General features: G+C 37.4%; 1 protein-coding gene across 1 annotated transcript in view; it reads right to left on the reverse strand.

Annotated features, from left to right (window-relative positions):
• The window catches only part of Itgb6 (integrin subunit beta 6), a 70,224-nt gene extending 50,256 nt beyond the window's left edge, over nucleotides 1-19,968 (reverse strand). Inside the window, exons 1-8 of the mRNA XM_042683548.1 lie at nucleotides 19,869-19,968; nucleotides 19,678-19,753; nucleotides 18,761-18,840; nucleotides 16,077-16,281; nucleotides 15,249-15,495; nucleotides 8,634-8,799; nucleotides 7,186-7,347; nucleotides 4,225-4,320 (exon numbers count right to left, since the gene is read on the reverse strand). Coding sequence (XP_042539482.1) covers nucleotides 4,225-4,320; nucleotides 7,186-7,347; nucleotides 8,634-8,799; nucleotides 15,249-15,495; nucleotides 16,077-16,281; nucleotides 18,761-18,840; nucleotides 19,678-19,738 — 1,017 coding nt within the window. The 5' untranslated portion in view covers nucleotides 19,739-19,753; nucleotides 19,869-19,968. The remainder of the gene's footprint in view (nucleotides 1-4,224; nucleotides 4,321-7,185; nucleotides 7,348-8,633; nucleotides 8,800-15,248; nucleotides 15,496-16,076; nucleotides 16,282-18,760; nucleotides 18,841-19,677; nucleotides 19,754-19,868) is intronic.
• Between the last annotated feature and the right edge of the window lie 438 nt (nucleotides 19,969-20,406).

A 20,406-nucleotide genomic window follows, 5' to 3' on the forward strand; every position in this document is an offset into this window, starting at 1 on the left:
TAGTATTTTGTCCCTGTCTATGGTGGAAAGCTCAACAGAAGAAGAATAGGAGACATAAAAATGTGTCATTGATTTCTGAGAAAATGGAAGCTTCTATACAGTGTGAGCCATAGTCTCAACAGCTTGGTCTTAGGACCCAGGGTTGCCTTCTGTATCATCTGGTCCAGGGTGGAACATGAAAAAAGGGGCAGCCTGGGTTACACAGGACTCCAGCAAAGGCCAGGTGTGTCTCCACCTGCTCTGCATGCCTGGGCTTCCTCAGTTTGGGCAGGTATTTGTCACACAGAATTCAAGTTCCTAATTTTAAGATTTATTTCAATATTTTAAGAAAGATTGTATTTCTTTATTCATTCAATAAATATTTCCTAGCAGGGCGCCGGTGGCTCACGCCTATAATCCTAGCTACTCAGGAGGCTGAGATCTGAGGATCGCAGTTCAAAGCCAGCCCAGGCAGGAAAGACCCTGAGACTCCTATCTCCAATAAACCACCAGAAAACCAGAAGTGGCGCTATAGCTCAAGTGGTAGGGTGCTCGCCTTGAGCTGAAGAGCTGAGGGACAGTGCCCAGTCCCAGAGTTCAAGTCCCACAACCAACCAAAAATAAATAAATAAATATTTCCTAAAAATACACTTAATGAAAATTAGACCAAGCAGGAAGATGTGCAAGATCACAATTCTTCTCAAAAACCAGGGGTCTGGCATGTAGCTCAAATAGTAGCTCAAATGTAGCTCAAATAGATCCTCTGCTCAACAACCACAAGGTCCAGTGTTCTTACTCAAATACCACCATCACAGAAAATAAATGTCTGTATCTATATCCCTATTGTCTTTATTTACATATGCCCATGTGTGTATCGTTTCTCTCTATCTCTGTTTTCATCATCATAATCATCTATCATTATATAAATGTGTCTCATAACTGGGTTTTTGTCTCGAGGGGAAAGGGCCTTTTGGTGGTATTGAAACCTGATGATACCTCTTTCCCTATATTTTAGACCCATGACTCTGTCCCAGTAACCACAGAGAATATCAGTTAGTATCCACAGATGTTAATGAGTGAACTGGACATGTCTGTTACAATGGACTTTGTGTTTGCTTTCTAGTGGTTGTGTTTCAGCATCCTGTCATAAGTAAGGGGTCACATAAATTATTATCACTGCTAACTTCACAAAAGTCTCATCTCTTCCCATCAGACATGGACATTTTGAAAAGATAGAGAATGTTGCAACATTTTGCAAATAACCCAACTTGACTACTAACATGATTTGATAATGTAATGAAGAAAACAGATTTAATTGCTCTCCCCAACCCCCAGCCCTCTATATCTAACTGAGAAAGGGAAACTAGTCAAATCAAAGAGTTACAGTTTAGTAGCCTCATGTTATCTGAATGTAAATTAGCAATAAATGTTTTAAAACAACAGATGAGGTATAAACTTACTTTTTTAACTTGAGTGACTGAATCTTGATTTAAAATGGTATTTAGCCCTAGAGTATAATATACTACTTACTGCTCAGTCAATTATCTATCATTATCTTTTAAACCCTATAATTGGACAAACAGGCAACCATTCATAATAATAAGTTTGCTCCAAATCACTTGTTTGTGAGTCTAGGGTGCACAGGGTAGTCATATTAAATTGAAGGCAAAAGTGCTTACTGGACCCTTTCCATTGTTACAACAGCATGCAGAAGCACTGCACACCTGGGCAGTCCAGACCATCTTTGCCAAAATTACTGAAACAACAGTCATTTGTCCTGGGCTCCACGAGCAGATAACATCAATCTTATTTGCTGCAAGACAGAGCCGCCATTGAACCTCACCCATCCCTGCCTGCTGTGCAGGCACACATGATGCTTAGCATATAACTCAGGCGAATAATTTGCCTTCTGGAATTTCCATGAGCTCTCACCACTTAGTTGTTTTATTTATCCTATCACTGGTTTTATTTTTCAATGATTCTTTGGTTGTTAGGCTCCTGATAACACAGCGACCCAAACATCAGGTTGCATAAGCCTCCAGCACACACAGGGCTCCTTCTAAGAGATTTAAATGGAAAGGCAACAGAGGCCATTATTGGTCTATTTTCAGTTTTCATTATCAATAAAACAAGAGATCAGCATTTTCCTGCTGCGTGAAACCTTCAGGGAAGTGTAATGTTGCTGTCATTATCTGTAGACCAGGCTGCTGCCTGGCCCCACTAATGCAGATGGAATGATGAGCCCATCAGAATAAAAATAAAAGAATGAAACAACCAGTCACAGAGTGGGCTGCTGACCTGCTCTGCCACGTGGCTCCCAGAAAATGTCCCTTTGAATTTAGTGGAGCCTGGATGGCAATGACCACAGATCATGACAGAACATAAATTTACCTCATAATGAGATTAGTAGGCAGGCAAAATAAATGTCCTGCTGTGATACTAGAGACAGGCTTTAATCTGGTGCTTTCTTTGGAAATGATTTTTTTTTTTTTGCAACAGTGAAACTATGGATACAACTAGCTTCAACCCAACAGATTCTGCTTTTCCACATAGTTATTTTTCATCATCCTCTGTCTTTTCTTAATGGCTATTTTGGCTAAGAGAATAAATGAGTTGTGAATCTTAAAGGCAATTACTGAAGTGAATCATGGGAATTCACGTTCATGATCATCAATTGTGTACCCCAGACTCTGTGTGTGTGTGTGTGTGTGTGTGTATGTGTGTGTGTGTGTGTGTGTGGTGTATGCTGGTATTGGGGCTTGAACTCAAGGCCTGGACCACTGTCACTTAGCTTTTTTGCTCCAGGCTAGGGCATTACCAAGTGAGCCACAGTGCTATTTCTGGTTTTTTGGTGGTTAATTGGAGGTAAGAGTGTCATAGATTTCCTGCCTGAGATGGCTCTGATCTCAGCCTCCTGAATAGCTATGATTTTATAGGCATGAATCACTGCAGGCTCGTTTTGAAGACAAGTTCTATGTAGCTCCCTTTGCCCCCTCTATGCAAAATCTGTTAGGGAAGAAATGTTATGACCCCTGGGGTCCTCTCACTTCAGCCTTAAGGATCAAAGCAGAATAAACTCACTATTGTATATTTGGGGTCTTAAAAAATCTTCATTGCAACACTACACTTAAAAATCAACGGAAAGGAGTATCACATACTAAAAGCCTTAAGAAAGTGCTTAGATCAGGTGACCCCGTATGGGTCTCTGAACAGAACAAAAGCCTGAATATGGAGCTTGATTGCAAGGGACTTCCTTGGCTAACAGCAGAAGGCAATCTCACCTGGGAAAACTCCCATTAACAATTCAAGATCTCATCTCCTTCTGGGTCCTTTTAACTCAACCTGATGCTGGTTCTTGGGCTGCCTTCTCCTTAGTAGTGAGTGAATTTAATCAAAGCCTTCTGAGACATAATCTCAGGCTTTCCAAGCAAATTAAGAGGTCCTTTAAAAAGGAACAGGTGACCAGATTCTAAATTTAAGAGTATCTGACACTTAGGCATACAAGGCACAGGCAATTTAATTTCTCTCTGTTTTCTAAGGCCCATGCTAAATATTTCTTGTTTCCTGGTGCAACTACAGAATAGGAGGAGGAGGTCACTTGCTAGCACCTCAATTTGTAACAGTTTAACGTACTGTTTTTCTTAGATTGGAAAGAAACCATAGAAATCTTTGTGGAAATGTTTTACAGTTTATATGGTGCTTTACAAGTATCATTTCATCTAATGAAATAATCCATTTACACAATGAATACTTCCATCCAAAAACATAAACTATAAGTAAAATTTAGCAAGCTTAAATTTTTTACAGTCTACTCAGTATATTGTGTCTCTACTCTTTCCTATTCATTTAATTTAAAAATGTCAACTACTTAAAGCCAATTCTCTGCTCACTCTTATTCTTCTCTCTGTTCTCTATTAACTCTGTCCTCATCACATGAAATAGTTCAAGAAGAGATAGATTAATTTTTTTTTCCAGGTAAGTGGTTCTCTCTTCATAGTTGCCTTCCTTATTTCCATAACTTGTTTTTGCACTCTTACTATATCTTCCCTTAACCCTCTGTTGTATCTTCATGTTTGTTATTTAAAATGCAAGCAGTATATGAATCCATTTTGCCACGTGCCTAGTACATTAGGTATGTGTTAATGGTTATCTAGTGCTCTTCCCATGCATTAAAGTGACAGGATGAATGTCAGTTTCATGACACATAATCTTCTTGGAGGAATTTCCCAAAATTTGATTGCTTACCTCATATAAACGAACTTGTTCTTGGGTGACAGCAAAGATCAGTAACACATTGTTTTGAACAAGTTTGTCAATAAGTTGTCCAATGGTTGGATATTCCTAGAATTAATTATAGATTTAAATATCATCTTAAGAAAAGAATATAAAAAAAAGATTGTTATTTCGAAGACATCTTACTGCATTGTGCATTTCAGTGCTCACAAGCCTGACTGTATCTATCTCTAAGTAAGCAAATACACAGTTCCTATTTTTTACCCATTTGGTTTATTATTTCCTAAAGCTCTTAAATTCAAGTGCTAAGAGTCAGTTTCTGGCGATGTAGTGCATGTGTTATCTCATTTCTAAGCAGGTCACTTGATATTTATTTCAAGACTTATAGTGTTATCATGTTTTCAAGGATAGAGGAACATTTCTTCTCTAAGCACCACTGGTCAGCAGGGAAGAATGTTATAATAGAGGGAAGGGCAGTTAGACTATGATATATGTGACTGAGGTGGCTTCAGTTGTTCTGAAACTCTTCCTGGAATTGGATGAAGTCCCGTGAAGGTTGAGGAAGGGGCGATCTGTGATGGATAACACTTTATTTGACATTTCTATACTCATGAGTTTAGTCTCCTTGGCTTTTTAATGTCATAATTGGTTTTGGAGGGCCCTGTTTTACTCTTATAGGACAGTTGAAAAGTATTGCCTTTCAATCGTTGTGATAAATTTAAAAACATAGTCAATCCTAAGTGATATATTTTTCAAAAATAAATCATTAATTATCAGACTTGAAGATGGACATGATTTTTCTTAGATGATATGAGAGGAACAGTTGCTTGTGAATCCTAATGAGGATATTGGGTAAAATTCACATAACAGAGGAGCCTGAAACTAATTAAACTAAGAATGTGCTGCTTATGACTGAATTCAGATAAAATGGAGGGACACTGATAAAAATAGCCTCCTCATACTGGAATACAGGGTGTTCCTATGTTCTTATCACAACTGGATTGTTTTTGTCTAAATTCTTTGTAAGCTATGAGGGCCAAGTTGAGAGAAATTCATACTTTTAATCACATTTGGGTCTTTATTAGTAAAAACATCAATGGTTTTTTAAGTTAACTGACATGTTCAGCTAACTCTGCTTTCCAATTGCTCAAACTTGAAGCCCTCTTCACCCTGAAGCCACAGTTTCCACTCTCTCCTTCATTCCTGTACCTGTCTTCTGCAGTGTGGGCAGAGCCAGTGTCACACCCAGCCCATACCAAATGTGATTTTCTATTTAAATAAGATTTGTGAGTTTGAGTCTCACAACTATCTTGGAAACATGCCCTATTTGTTGTGGCCTCAGGATTCTGGCATGGCTTTGGGTGTACAGGCAAGGCTCCAAGGACCCAAAGGCATTGCAATAGTCCTGGCTCTGGCCATGTAGAAGAATTTATTAGCAAGAATGAAGTGATCACTCATTATATGAGAAGGTCATGTTAGACAATGTTTGTTTTATGATCTTCTTATTTTTAAGATGTTTATTTTGAGGCATTTGAAAAATTGAAAGAAAATAACAATGAAAAAAGGGTCCATTTCTCAGTTTTATACCCATCATTGACTAAAAGACTTAAAAGTGCCTGTCCTCACTATAAGTTGAATATGAAAAGGTATACTATGTAATTAAAGAATATATATGATTGCAGAATATAATGGATCAAAACAAAGCTGGGAGCTGGTGGCTCATGCCTTTAATCCTAGCTACTCAGGAGGCTGAGATCTGGGGATTGTGCTTCAAAGCCAGTCTGGGCAAGAAAATCTATGAGACTATTACCTCCAATAAACTACTGAAAACTGAAAGTGACATTGTAGTTCAAGTGGTAGAGCAATAGCCTTGAGTTGAAGAACTCAGGGACAGTGCCAAGCCCAGAGTTCAAGATCCATGACTGACAACAACAACAACAACAACAAAAAGGAGAGCCAGGTGCATGTGGCTTGTGCCTGTAATACTAACTACACAGGAGGCTGAGATCTGAGGATCATGCTTCAAAGCCAGCCTAGGCAGTCAGTTCTTATCTATAATTAACCATGAAAGAGCCAAAAGTGGATCTGTGGCTCAAGTGGTAGCACTAGTCTTGAGCAAAAATGCTCAAGCGCCCATATCCTGAGTTCAAGCTCCAGGACAGTCATACACATGCAAAAAAAGTAAGTTAGGAAAAAAATTCATGTTTAATTTTACAAACTTAGGTCAAAATGGTACTAATTTATGAGTTTGTAGAGAGAATTTTTTCTCTTTCCTATAGATACTCCTACAACTTTATATTTAAAGAGATCCCTTCGGGTTTTTTAATCAAAATTTCTCCTTTGTGAAATAGGGACAAAATGACCTCCCCAGGTTATGACTTCATAATAGAACTCTATTTCATGGATTAGTGAGCATCTACTATGTTCTAGGCACTATGATGTCAGTAAACAGAGATCACAAAGCAACCTTGGCCCCAAACACTTGGTCCCAACAGCAAATGACAGATGGAAGCATGCTTGTTCCACTTACAGATATGCAAAACATCTGTGTTCTAGGGTGAGCCACAGAGGATTGTCTAGGGGCTAGCAGAGGTCAAAGAGGGATCTCTGGGGTGGTAATGGTTTACTGTGTTTTAAATGGTCTAGCTGTGCAGCTAGAAAAGTTAATCCAGGTAGAAGGAATAATGTACAAAAAAATAGCACCCAGGTAAGATTGTGAATATGAAAAAAGCTCTGAAAATTTTACCTTGTTTTACAAAACTCAATTTTTTAAAAATGCTGCAGCATTTTTTAAAGGACAGAGCATAAACCAAATGTTACTAAGCATCAACCAAACAGTGCCTGATTAGCTATTTCCCTATGAAATAGGGAGCCCTATGGCCCACATAAGTTATTTTGTGTTGCATGACAACCATTGTTGCTTCAATAACCGACGTGTGGCCTCTACCACAGTACTGAGTGCAAAATACATACCAAGACAGTTGACATGTAGTATTCATTCTTATTGTCCAAGTGACAGAGCCCATCATTGGGAATGACAATGCCTGCTAGTTTGCTGTCCATTCCAAAATGAGAATCAGCATCACTCACAAAGACCAGGAGATGGAGTGAATCATTCCGCCAGCCAATTTTTTCCTATCGTAAGAAAGAAAAATTAGGCTGCATTGGAGACAGGCAGGTACTTACTGAGTGCAGATCAATTCTGCATGGACACATTCAGATTACAAGTAATATATTGCTGATCTATCTATGTTAGTCCTTTTAAATGTATTGTGAGTTGGTAATATATTAACAACATGAAATTTTCTGTGGCATTTGCTTTTTCTTAGATAACACTTGCAGATGATTTATGTTTTAGGAAAAAAATAGCTCTACTACAAGCAGTATTTTGTTTACCTTTTGCATAGTTAATTATTTTTACTACCCCACTATCAATTCTCTAGGAAAAAAAATGAGATGAGGAGATGAGAGAGGTCATAGGTAATTCCATATGCAAGCTGCAGCAAAACAAGTCAAAACACAATATAAAATGAATGCAAAGTAAGCTACTTTCATTAAAGTGGTTCCCAACATTTTCCATGTATTTCTTTTTTTCTAATGATGTCCTTCAAATATTATAAACCTAGTAAAATGTAACAATTACCAAATAAAGGACAATAACAAGGTCCTGCTAATTGAAATTGGCTATAGTCTATATCTTAGTAAAGTGCTTTCTTCTAACTAATACTTGCTCAGACACTACTGGGCAAAAGCTCCTGACTTTTCCAACCTGCCTTCTTCTTCTTTTCCTTTCTCTAACTCCTTGATCCTTCTACCATTCAGGGTCTTTATCCATGTTTGTTTCCTGATGTTTCCCACAAACAGCTTTGTCTAAAGGCAGAGGAATCATGCTCTTGAATACTTGTCAGATAGTCAAGAAGGAACAGGGTCCCTACAATGCTATAGAGGCAGCATGACTTCTGATGCTGATTTTTATCAGTTCAAAATATACAATATCCACCTGGGCTATTTAACAAGACTGTATAAAAAAAACCAGGAGCTACAGATGTATCTCAGTAGTAGAGGACTTGCTTAGAATGTGCAAAACAATAGATATCTATCATATATATAGGTATGTACTGACTTGATGCATTACCCTTCTTAATAATATTCTGTCTTTCCAAAAAATAAATGATCATAATCTCTGAAAAGGATTTCTACACAATTATTGTCCATACTAAATTTTCCTAACATGACTACAGTTTTTTTTATTATTCAAATGGTAGACAGGCAAGTCCTGATTTCAACATGATTGAATTAAAGCTTTACAGAAATTTTGTTTTAAGAAATAAATAAAACATAGAAATATGGTTGTCAAAGGAAAGAGCATTTGCTAAGCCTTCCAAAGTAGATTGGTGAAACACCCCCCCACCCCTGTGTACCTTACACACAGCAGCCTGCATAATTGCATCAAATCCACCCTCAGGCGTGTCAATATTAGCAGAAATTTTCTGTTTCTTCACGATTTCATTGAATCTTTCAGCATCATTTGTCAATGGCAAAATGTGCTTGAACCCAAACGTAGGCAAACAGAAGTATGGAACACTACTGCAAATGTAAGATGTAAAAACATATAATGCAAGACATAGTCAATACATGTGGTAGCCTAGCAACATTTCCTCAAATGAAGATTAATCTATTAATTAGACTTATTATCCAATGTATCTGAAACATCTTCCTGTAAGCTGGCTGTGAATTTCCTGGTTTAGGTTACTATTATCATCTCACACCTGTGTCTTCTGTGTGACCCTGTTGGCTAGCATTTAGAGCTTACTGTGTGTGTCATGCACTGCTTCAAACTCAGATGACAGATAAAGAGATCAGATCCCCCTCATTCCAGTATGTGTAATTACTTCCTTACATTGCTATCCAACCCAAGTCTACCATTATTTACCTTTGATTGTATTTTGATATCTCAAGCTGTTGTCAGTATGACTCATCCCGTATTATAATAACAGTAGAACTTTTCTTCTTCCCTGTTCCTTCCTATACTCCAACCTTGTTTGCCACAGGCCTAGAAATCATGGCAGGGCTCTTAGTGCTGGAGTCCAACTCTACTGTGACGATTTTCCTGTTTGAAATGATTCATAAGTTTAATACTAAGTCCTGTCCAGTATTGCTAAGAGCAAAAAGGCTGTGGCGTAACTTATGTAGAAAATACGTTTGTGATACAAACTTTCTTCAAGAATTGCACTGTTTGTCTTTAAAAGTTCAATGGTAATGGATCAATAAAACGATTAAATCATGTGTCTTTAAAGAAAAACACCACATAAAAAATTACAATGTTGTGACCAGAGGCACACAGGAACCTAGCCCTGTTTTTACCTTTGGAACAATATTCAGTATTAGATATTCAGTCCTTGGGACAAAGTGATAGAAAATGATTACTGTGAATGATGAGACTTGACTGCTACAAATCCAAATGACTACAGCTTCTCTTACACTAATATAGCTCTTGCTGGGACTGGAATATTGATGTATGTAAGGGCTGTTATTTTCTTCCCATCAGTGGATATATGCATAGTAGCAGTTCCTATGTATCTGTCCTCCGATTCTAGAACAACAGGGTTGGAGGAACTTAGCATTGAATGGCATAGTCAGATAGGTCCCAAGACAATCATCTCCTTGATTAGTTCTGGTCCCTCCCTCATCTGGTCAGGTTCTTGGAACAACAAAGGTTTTACAACTCTGTTCTCAGTCTCCTGAAGAACCACCTCCAGTTCACAAGTGTGAACCATTGGCAGCCAGCTTTATACTTTTGTAAGAAATTTATCTTTGTTGGCTAGATTATTCCCCAACCAGATAGTTGTAATTATTTTACTCGAACTGTATGCTTTTGGAAAGTAGAATGAAATTTCAATCTAAGTCATGAAGGAGACCATGTTGTGAAAGCAAAGCAGGGTGTTAGAGATGGCTCACACTAGAGAATGGGAACTTGAAACCAAGGCCCCTTCTTTGATCAAAGATCTTCTCAACAGAATGCTCATATTTGCATGCTACTTTCTTAGTAGAGCATTGAAGACAGCGAGTACTTCTCACCACATAAAGATTCTGCCTCTCTAGATAACAATGGATTCACGTTAAAATGTAGAATCATCTTTCAATCATGAAGCATGTCACATGAAAATTTTGGTGATGATACATAGCAAGAGGTTAAATCATCTTTTTCTGAGAAGGGTTAGTAATTATTTCCATTTTTTTCTTTTTGGATATATTCCCTTGGCAAAAGGAAACTATGCATTGTATACTCACAAATGTTTGTGAGTACATACAGGAAATCTACTTAAGCATTTCATGGCTCAGTTTCCCCTCTTGTAAAATTACAATGTATTCCAGATTGTTGATATCAAATTCAAAACAAAACAACACTGTAGGGCATATAGGGAATGAGGTTAAGCAAAGTCTTTCAAATGTGATAGACAGAGGAAACAATTTTTATGCTGTTAGATATTTTTATATATTTTTATTGTAAAAATACTGTACAGAGGGGCTGGGAAGGTGGCTCAGTGGTAGAGCGCTTGCCTTGCATGCGTGAGGCCCTGGGTTTGATTCCTCAGCATCACATAAGCAAAAAGAAAAAAGCTGGAAGTGGTGCTGTGGCTCAAGTAGTAGAGTGCTAGCCTTGAGCTGAAGAGCTGAGGGACAGCGCCCAGGCCCAGAGTTCAGGCCCCACAACCGGACCGCCCCCCCCAAAAAAAATACTGCACAGAGGGGTTACAGTTACATGAGTAAGATAATGAGTATATATCCTATCGAGCATTGTTACCTCCTCCATTAGATATATTTTTAAAGCACATTTACTCATTTATTGATACAATACAAAGAAAACCTGTTTTTTGCTCTGTATCTTAGACAATAGCAAAGGCAACGTTTCAAAGGCATAAACCACCTTAGCATTCTTACAGGGTAAAATAAATTGTTAGTGCCTTTCTTTCCAATGAGAATAAAAAAAGGTACTCCCCAAAGCATTAGAGATTTGGTTAAAAGAGTCAAGTTTCTTTTGTGGTATTGAAGGCCTTATACTTAATAGACAAACACTCTACCACTGAACTACATCCTGAACCCCAAGGGCAAGTTTTAAAGTGTGACAGTGCACAGACTGATGCGGTCCCTGGCATCCTCAAGGGCTTTTAAGGTGAAACATTTCACAGTAATTCAGAGATGTCATCTGTTTTCTCACTGCATGTCTTTTGTGCTGATAAGCGTAGTAGTGAATGAAATTGGGGGTATTCAGGACTGCTGCAGCAATGGTGCCATTCTGTTTTACTAGTTCTAAAAGATGTATTATATTAAATATGCATATATAAGATACATAAATATTATATATATCAGCAAGTACTTACCTTAAGAAGGAGAGAAAATTCTACTTTTATTTGATTGTTCTCAGTGGAGCAGTAAAAATTACTTATATGCAATATGCATCTTTTAAACAATGCATGAAAAATATGTATAAAGCAATTCTGCTACACATAAAGTACAAAATCCATAGAGAAAAGCACTTGTGTGAATGTCCGGGCTGTGTGGTCCCTTTACCCATTGAGCACCATTTTCAGGTGAAGGAATGATTGTCAGCCACACTGTTATTTCAACTCATGTTTTAGCAGTTTTTTTTTTTTTTTAAGTGAAGGAAGAGAGTATCACTTTCAGGAGAACAAATGCTAGTATTCATTACCAATAACAACTCAAGGTAATTAAAAAACTAGAATTGACAAAAATGTTCATTTGCTACCTAGGCAATTAGCAGTATTCTTCTAAATGCTTTCCAATACTGCAAGACATATGTGCTGAAAATGGTGATAAGATAAACAAATACGATTTTTTGATATTGCATGGTAAGATTTGGAGGTCTGGCATAACTCAGTTTGCATCATGTTGCAAAATCATGCTCTGGCAAAAGAACTACTCAAAGTGAAAAAAAAAACAACAATGGTTTGTTTTGGAAAGTGAAATGTTAATTGTTATTGATTCCCATTCCACACTGAGATTTTGTCATCTAGTTTGAGTATAATATTAAAAGAAGAATATCACAGTCACTAGAAAAAGCTATTAAGTGCTTCTCCCTTTTACAACTATATTTCTATATGATATTTGGCTTTCATCATGGAATGTTATAAAAATATCTCAAGAGATGAAATGCAGGAGTAGATATAAGAATACAGTTGTTTGCTATTAAGCCAGATGTTTGAGAAATTTGTAAAAATGAAGAATAGTATAATTCTATTTTAGAACAAAAGACAACTTTTTGCTTTTCTTTGGAAAACATTTATTTTTATAGAAATTTTATAATAATATGCAATAGGTTTCTTATTATAATTATTAAATGAATCAAATATTGAACATTTTACAGTTTTACGTTTTAGAAAGGTTGATAAGTTTAACACATAAACTACAGCACTTTGGGGACTTAATTGTGTTTAAGATAAGGTTTTCCTATGTAGCCCAGTCTGGCCTGAAACTTGTAATCTTTCTGCCTGTCTCCTGAGACCTGTGACTACAGATACGTTCTACTACACCTCATTGGGGTCTTAAATTTTAAGAGTATACTGAATGTCATGAGATCTTGAAGTTTGAGGATTACCAGATATAGTTAGTGAGAGGAAAAAAAACACCTGTTTGCATGTCATGTTCTGAAGCCAACCAATTTTCAGGGTTAGTATAGAAAGTTAATACTATTGTTCCCATATATAGAAGAGATTGAGTACAATGCATTAAGTTGCATAAAGTTATTATTTAAATCCAGGTCTGAAAAATCCCTTCAAGCTTTGGCCATTTACCTATCATTTTCTTTCTACTTAAGAAATTTTTACTCTAAAATTACAAGTTTGACCAAGAGATTGACTTTCTCTCTTGGTGTCCTTGTGGGGGTACAATTTGAACAGAGGAACTGAGAACTAGCGAGCTAAGGGACCAGGAAAACATAAACTGTTGTAAGAAAAAAAGGACTTTGTATTTGGAACTTTACGAGTAAAATTTTTCCAGAAGAATAAGAGAAACATTCTTAGAAAACAGGACACAACAACCCTTTTAAGAGATCACATGCCAGGCACTGGTGATCCAAGCCTATAATCCTAGCTACCCAGGAGGCTGAGATCTGAGAATTACAGTTGGAAGCCAGCCAAGGCAGGTAAGACAAGATTTTTATCTCCAATTAAACACACACACACACACACACAAAACTTGGAAGTGGAGCTGTGGCTCATGTAGTAGAACATTGGCCTTGAGCAAAAATGCTCAGGGATAGTGCCCAGGCTCTGAGTTCAAGCTCCAGGACACACACATACACATACACACACATATGTGATCCTCCTTTGGTCTTCTCCCCAAACCATATTCTACAGTTATTAATGATACTTACTATTTAGAACTTAGTATTGTCAGGCCCTCTGCCGAATGCTTCCATTCAAGATCTCATCCAACCCTTACAATCATTCTGTGTGATCAGTGTATATTGATTCCAAATTTACCCACAAATATACTAAAGATTTAAGAGGTGAAATGATTCACTTACAATCACAGTATAAGTGAACAGATGAGTCAAGACTTAATCCAGGGCTGACTGGAGCCCCTGTGAATCACCATGAATCACCATGAATCACCATGCTCTTCTATGATTACCACCCACCCCCCTGCCATCAAAAGAACTTCAGTTTCTTGGGGAATGCACTTCAATCTTAGTCTTCCCAAATATTTCCATGCCTATCATAATGGTTGGGGCATTGTGAACAAATTGAGTAGCTAAATGAATACATGAATGAATATATAAATATTTCAGAGCCAAATAAAGGCCCCAAGTACTTTGATTGCTTTGATCTAGAGGCTTGTTTAAGGATAGGAGCTTATTATTTAAAGGTATTGACTGTCAGCTTAGCTGAGCCATCCCATCTTGTTCATTTTAATTGTTTTCTCTGATACCATTTCTTACTCATTGCTTCCCATGATTATTATTATATGTCATGTTGTTATATCTTATCTGGTCTGTGATAAGAATAATCTCAAGAGGACTTGGTAATTCTTGATGGAACTGCCATTTAGATTCTATTGAAGTTTGTTTCAGGTACCTACCATACCAAAAGAAGTAAATATAAACTTCAGGCAGGCATATATCATATTTTTAAAGACCAGAGAATCTGGCATGCTTTTCTATTACACATGAGGTTATTTTTAGCATCATACTTATTTCCCTTTATAAATAAGTCAAATAATTGCTAATAACAAGCATACTTTACTACTTTTTATTGGCATTCTGTTACCTTATCTGATGAAGAATTAAAGAAATTGGCTTTAACCTACTGTCATTATAAGGACTGAATTGTGGATATACCGTTTTCAACCCGGGGGCTGGCATAGAGCAAATGGTATTTTTTTAATAGATGGATATTAAATAATTTGAATTTGAGCATGCCATTGACTGTACAGGTAAACCATCATAAAGCAACTTGCCCTTGACCATCACCAGCATAATGTATGGTTTCAGGAGATGATTATGGAATATTATAGTGAGTTGCTGCCTCATTTTATACTGAATTTAATAGAAACGAAGGCTATCAAAACCTCTAAGCTAGTGAGGAAGCCAAAGCACATCAGAGGAGGCATATTATTTTAACAGAAATTATTTTTTATGATGGAGAAATATTGAGAAAATGTAAGTTAGTATCAGATGGCTTTGGCAGGCAGTTGTCATTGAGGAATATAGTCTCTGAGGGGCGGGAAAGGCCCAGTCCAATGGGACCTGCAGTGAAATGTCTAGCCTAGTGTTCTTATCTACAGAACACAAAGCCTGCTTCACACATCTTGACCTTCCTAGTAAGCAGGGTCCCAAGACTGGTACCATGCAGTTAAGATGACCTCACCAGAGCTGCAAATAACCTGAGCAACTGAGAGAACTGTTGAGATCTACAGAGATGAGATAGAAATGCCAGCAAGCTCCTGGCAACAGTGGCACAGGAGTTGAAGTTATTTCTATAACGATCAGGAATGCCAGAGAATCACTTACTTACCTGCAAGGGTTGGCAATTTCCTCTGGTGTTGTTTTCATAAAAGGGGAGACAGGTTTTTCCACAAAAGAGCCAAAGCCCAGTCTAAAGTTGCTAGTTAATTTAGACATCTCCTTGGCAAGCCGGGAGCCCAGCTCTTTGATTGTGTTGAGGTCATCATCCATGGAGGCTGAGAGGTCCATGAGGTAATACAAGTCCACCGGGTAGTCCTCTGTCTGGCGGACTTGCACTTGCAAAGTGTGTTTCCCACCTGCAAAGCCCCGCAGGGAAAGCAGACCCATAAAAGCACAGTGAGATTTGTTTGCATCTAGCCAGTCTCCAGGCTAACTGCCTATTTTACTTCAATAAGAACTTCCTAAAGATACATGCAATTTCATGAACTATGTGGTAAAGTTTATAAATGAACAAGATCTGAAGCATTTTCAGCAGTTGGTTTTGAAGTACAGAGGAGGTAGAAGTTAGGATATTTTATATCTCCTTGGGAGATTGGGATCCATTTAGATGGAAGATAAGTTCAATTTTGTGTGTGTGTGGAATTTTAGAAAAGGTGAACTAAATAAAAGAGGAGTTTGAATTTACATTCCAACTCTTAGAGAGCAAAATTTGAGAATTCAAATGGTCACTCTAAGAGACTTCTTTAGTAACTGAATCAGAGTGCGAGTGATTATTGTGAGTAAAGAAGAGTGTTAATCTAGCATCGTCCTGTTTCTTTACCATGGGAGATGTGAGTGATAATATTCATGATATATGATATGGTAGGAGATATGTTAGTGGACTGGCTATGTTACTATACAGAACATCATATTTACTTGCATGAGCATCATAACGTACCTGGTCTCAATTTAAGAATCAAGCTCTGAGGCGTAATCTGAACAATGTCAGAACTATTTTTCTGTCTGCCTACACTGAGAGGCTTATTTTGAAGGATTTCTACTTGGGAGACAGGGTTTTCGATGAAGGTTAATTGACATCCTTTGGCTAAAAGATTTGCTGGGGTATCACACCTTTCACCAGCTCCAGATGGATGGGTAAAATTCTAAAAAGGAAAAAAAATATAAAGAGAAAAAGAAGACAAGGCTGCATTTCATTATAAGATGCCAATAATTAAACGTTTTGCATACTTTTCTAGCTAAGCATATTGTCATGCTAAGTACACTGATAGTGATTATAGGTTTGAAGTTAAGTTATAGGTGAATAATCACAGAATTCAGCCAGGAAAGTTTTGGATAAAACTAATCTCCTTCTCAATTACTCCCCTGAATTCATGCAACAGTTTAATAAAGCCCATTTCCTTCAAGTTTCTCCCTTGCCATGACCAGATTCTTGAAATATTTGTGTTTGTAGTTGGCACTATTCTGTGAATTTATTTGTTCTAGATGATCTGTTGGTTCCTGGAATCTTGGCTTGTCTCAGCTTTGCAGTGTGTCTATTACTAGTACCAGTGTCAAAGAGAGGTTTTTCTGTGTGTTTTTAAAAGGCATGCTTTATGCACTCTACCTGGCACCCAGTACCAATTTTATGGACTTGCACCATAACTTCACTAAAACCAACCTCTCTGGGACTTGAAACTTAACATCTTCAAGGTATGCTAATTCAAGACCTTTTAGCATTTGCTTCAGGATTTGGAGGCAAGGAACGGAAGCAGAGGACAAGACGGTTTAAAAGCATGCTTTTCCACATAGGATTTCAGAGTTTCTCAACCCCACTTCAGATGGAGCTGGAGTGCAGGGCCATGAGCACACATGTGGCCATTCTAATCCTGTAGCACCCAGAGCAGAGAGAAGGAGCAAGCGAGAGACTAGTACCCATCTTACCCAAGGTCCACTAACACTCATGCTTACAGAGAACCAAATCAATGCCCATACATTTTCCCCCTTGTTCCTTAGAATTTTAATTACATTTCTTTAGCAACTAGTTATGGGAATATAATTTACTATCTACTAGTCAAATCTATGCATGCATGCTTGAGTCTCTAGGGTAGTTGTGGCAAACTGTGATTTCCAATCATAGAACATTATATACTGAAGACGAACAAGTCCTACACAAGATCTCAGAATCCTCAACACAATACAATACAATTGCTATCAGCTGTAGCCACAGTGTCAAAAGACCACAGGTGATATTGATCGTAGAACCTGTTTTCCTATCTGCCCTAAGAAGAAACCTAACTACTTAAATGCTCCAACTGACTCAACCAATACACTAACTATTCCCTCTACAATCACTTGTCTATCAAGTTCTATCCACAAGCAAAGCTATCATAGTACCCTTAGGAAACTCTTCTAAACAACTGTTTAAAAATGTATTTAAATAAGAATTCTAGACTGATTTGTTATATCATGGCTCTGGGAGGAAACTCATATTGTCTTCTTTAGAAAGTCAATGTACAGGAAGTATCTCAGTATCTCTCCCCCAGTCCCTCCCCCCCCCCCCCCACCCGCCAGTGCGTATTATTCTCAATCTTGCTTTTGCTACATGAGCTCCAAAGGGTGAGTCCCTTGAATGTTTGTGGTCCTGTCAGTCACAGCAGAACAGTGTGACGCGCACTGTCTTTCAGGAATCCATATGTGGTACCCTCCTTAGATGCACATCACATACAGTGCACATCACATACAGTCTTTTTTTTTTTTCTTTAATAGCTATAGCCCAGTTCTGAGATGATGTTTCCTTGTGAGCATGTTCCTCTGCTCCTGCTGAAAGTGGCATTTACAGGGCTTGATTAGTATTTACATTCACGTTATGAGATGCAGTGGGTGAGAATTGTTTTAAACTACCGAAAGCCAGGGAATCTCTTCCTCACTACGAGTTGTTTACAGATTGGCCAGCCGTGCCCTCACTACGAGTTGTTTACAGATTGGCCAGCCGTGCCCCAGTCCAGGCAGTGACTTGGGGTAGCTTACTGTATATTCCTTATTCATCATCCAATTACTTTATCTGGTTTTCAGTTTATCCAGGTAAGAAATGTTTGTTTGGGGCTTTGTTATTGCTGTGGTACAGACTCAATAAAATGTTAACTTTTACAAGAACTAGGTAATGTCTGAATAGTAATAGAGCACTTCTCAAAGAGCCTAACAGTGGCTCACAATGGATCCTGATGGATCCTGATTCCCAATTGAGATGTCAAACATAGGTTGGCCTTTAGAAAATACTATCACCATGACTGCTGATTATCCACAAAGCCTCAATATTTTATCTGTTAATTGTCAATAATAGCTTTAAAATAAAAGGACTAACCAGATTAATGGAAGGATCTTGAGTTAAATAATTAAAAACATAGTTTGATATACGTCAATTCCTTCTGTAAATTGTTTTTGAAAGTTAACTGTGGGAGTATCACTTTGATCAATTGGCACTTATCCTTTTCTTTCTTGATTTGTTTTGCTCATTTAACACCCCCTCCCCCCTCCCAACCCCATGCAGGAAGGACATGATCAGAGCTACCACTGAAGTAATTAGCCGAAGTGTAATTACAAATAATTTTTAAAAAAGCAACATGGTGGGGGCATTTGTTTTACCTCCTGGGAACACCAGGCACACTGAGGTCCAGTGAGCAAGCAGTCTCCACATGTTTCTGCACCTCCCACAGCACAGCCACCTAACAAACCCAGGGAGATGCAGGATTAAAGACACTTCTATTTATCCCATTTAGGAGCCTTATACGTCTGAAATTATGTGAATGAAACAATGTAATAGTTTATTTTAGCCTCCAAAGATCAACCTTTCAAACATTAGCAATACACAGAAAAGTTTTTATTTTGAATCAATCACATTGAAAATATGTGCCTTGCAAACCAACAATTATTAATCTTTTTTCTTATACACCAAAAGTTATCACACTTTTTTCCTTCTAAACCCAAAGTTATTTCTCTCTCCTTTTCCCTCAAAAGCATGGAAATAAAAAAAAATTAAAAAAAATTTTTAAAAAAGCATGGAAATATCTAACTCTTCACAAGGATATCATTCTATTTTTTTTTCATACTCAATAGGTCCATCACTTTATTTTCAAGAAAAAATCATATTTACATCCATTAAAAACTGCTTTCTCTTGTAATGTATTTCTGTTTCTGAAATAAGTTCTTTTTCTTTCTCAAGATTATTATTCGTGAGTGGAAAGCCAGTTGTGTAATCAAACAGAAGAATTTCCAGAATGACTGTCACAATGGCATTCAGATGCCCTATTGTTCAGGATTGTTGTTGAATTCTCCTCATTAAAATGCCTGTGCAACCTTTGTATTTATTTACCTTACACCTAGAACTTTTACTGTGAGAAACCCTCTGTGTGCCTGTAATTTGTTAAAGTATTCGCTCGGTGGCAAGAGAGCTTTCACACAGATTAAATAAAAAGTGACTTCAGCTCTAGTTTCTGAACTGAACAACAGGTTTGTCAAGCATACCACAAAAGCAATAATATATGGGAGAGCTTAGATCTTACCTTGGACGTGATCATGCCTTCCTAGAAATAGAAAGAGCAGGCAGAGAAGCTCAATCCCCATCCGTTTCAGTTCTCGCTGTGCAGACAGATTAAAAAAAAAAAAAGGAATTACCTTCAACATTACAAGACCAAAGCTGGATATCGTGAAAGTCTTTCTTTCTAGAAGTATAAAAAATATAAATACTACTTACGCTGCTTTGAAAAGAAACTTGAGATGTAAATTAAAAAGTTTTCATTAAGACTGAAATGAAAAAGGAGGCTACCTGGACAGGTAAAGAAGAAAAGCTGTGTTTAAAAGCAACTTCAACATGATTTACTTCCTTGTTCTCCTTATAAGGAAGGCAGGTGTACAATCACCAAGAAGGTGGGGAAATTCATTCAGTAGGATTTTTTTTTATGACAATTCAGTTGGGCTTTTTTGCATCCTAGAGAAAGTTAATATGTTTAGTAAAATAATGATCTATGAAATGTCAAAAGAACAATTGACAAGTGATTGTTTCTATAATGATTTTAACTTAGTACAAAGAGTAAAGAAGTGAAAGAAAACATAAGTATTGAGGTTCAATGTAAGGCTGGTTTAAAAAATAAGGTAATGGAAAATACCTGAGATTTTTATATTCCATGTCCTCTGCAGAGAATTGAAATGAGCTCTGTAAAATTAATATATATATTATTTTATAATCAAATTAGAAGGTCAGGCTGGAAAGCAAACACTATTTCCTTTTTATT

The sequence above is a fragment of the Dipodomys spectabilis genome, unplaced genomic scaffold (assembly GCF_019054845.1).
Source record: "Dipodomys spectabilis isolate Male_0828 unplaced genomic scaffold, ASM1905484v1 ptg000081l, whole genome shotgun sequence".
Classification (NCBI taxonomy): Eukaryota; Metazoa; Chordata; class Mammalia; order Rodentia; family Heteromyidae; genus Dipodomys; species Dipodomys spectabilis.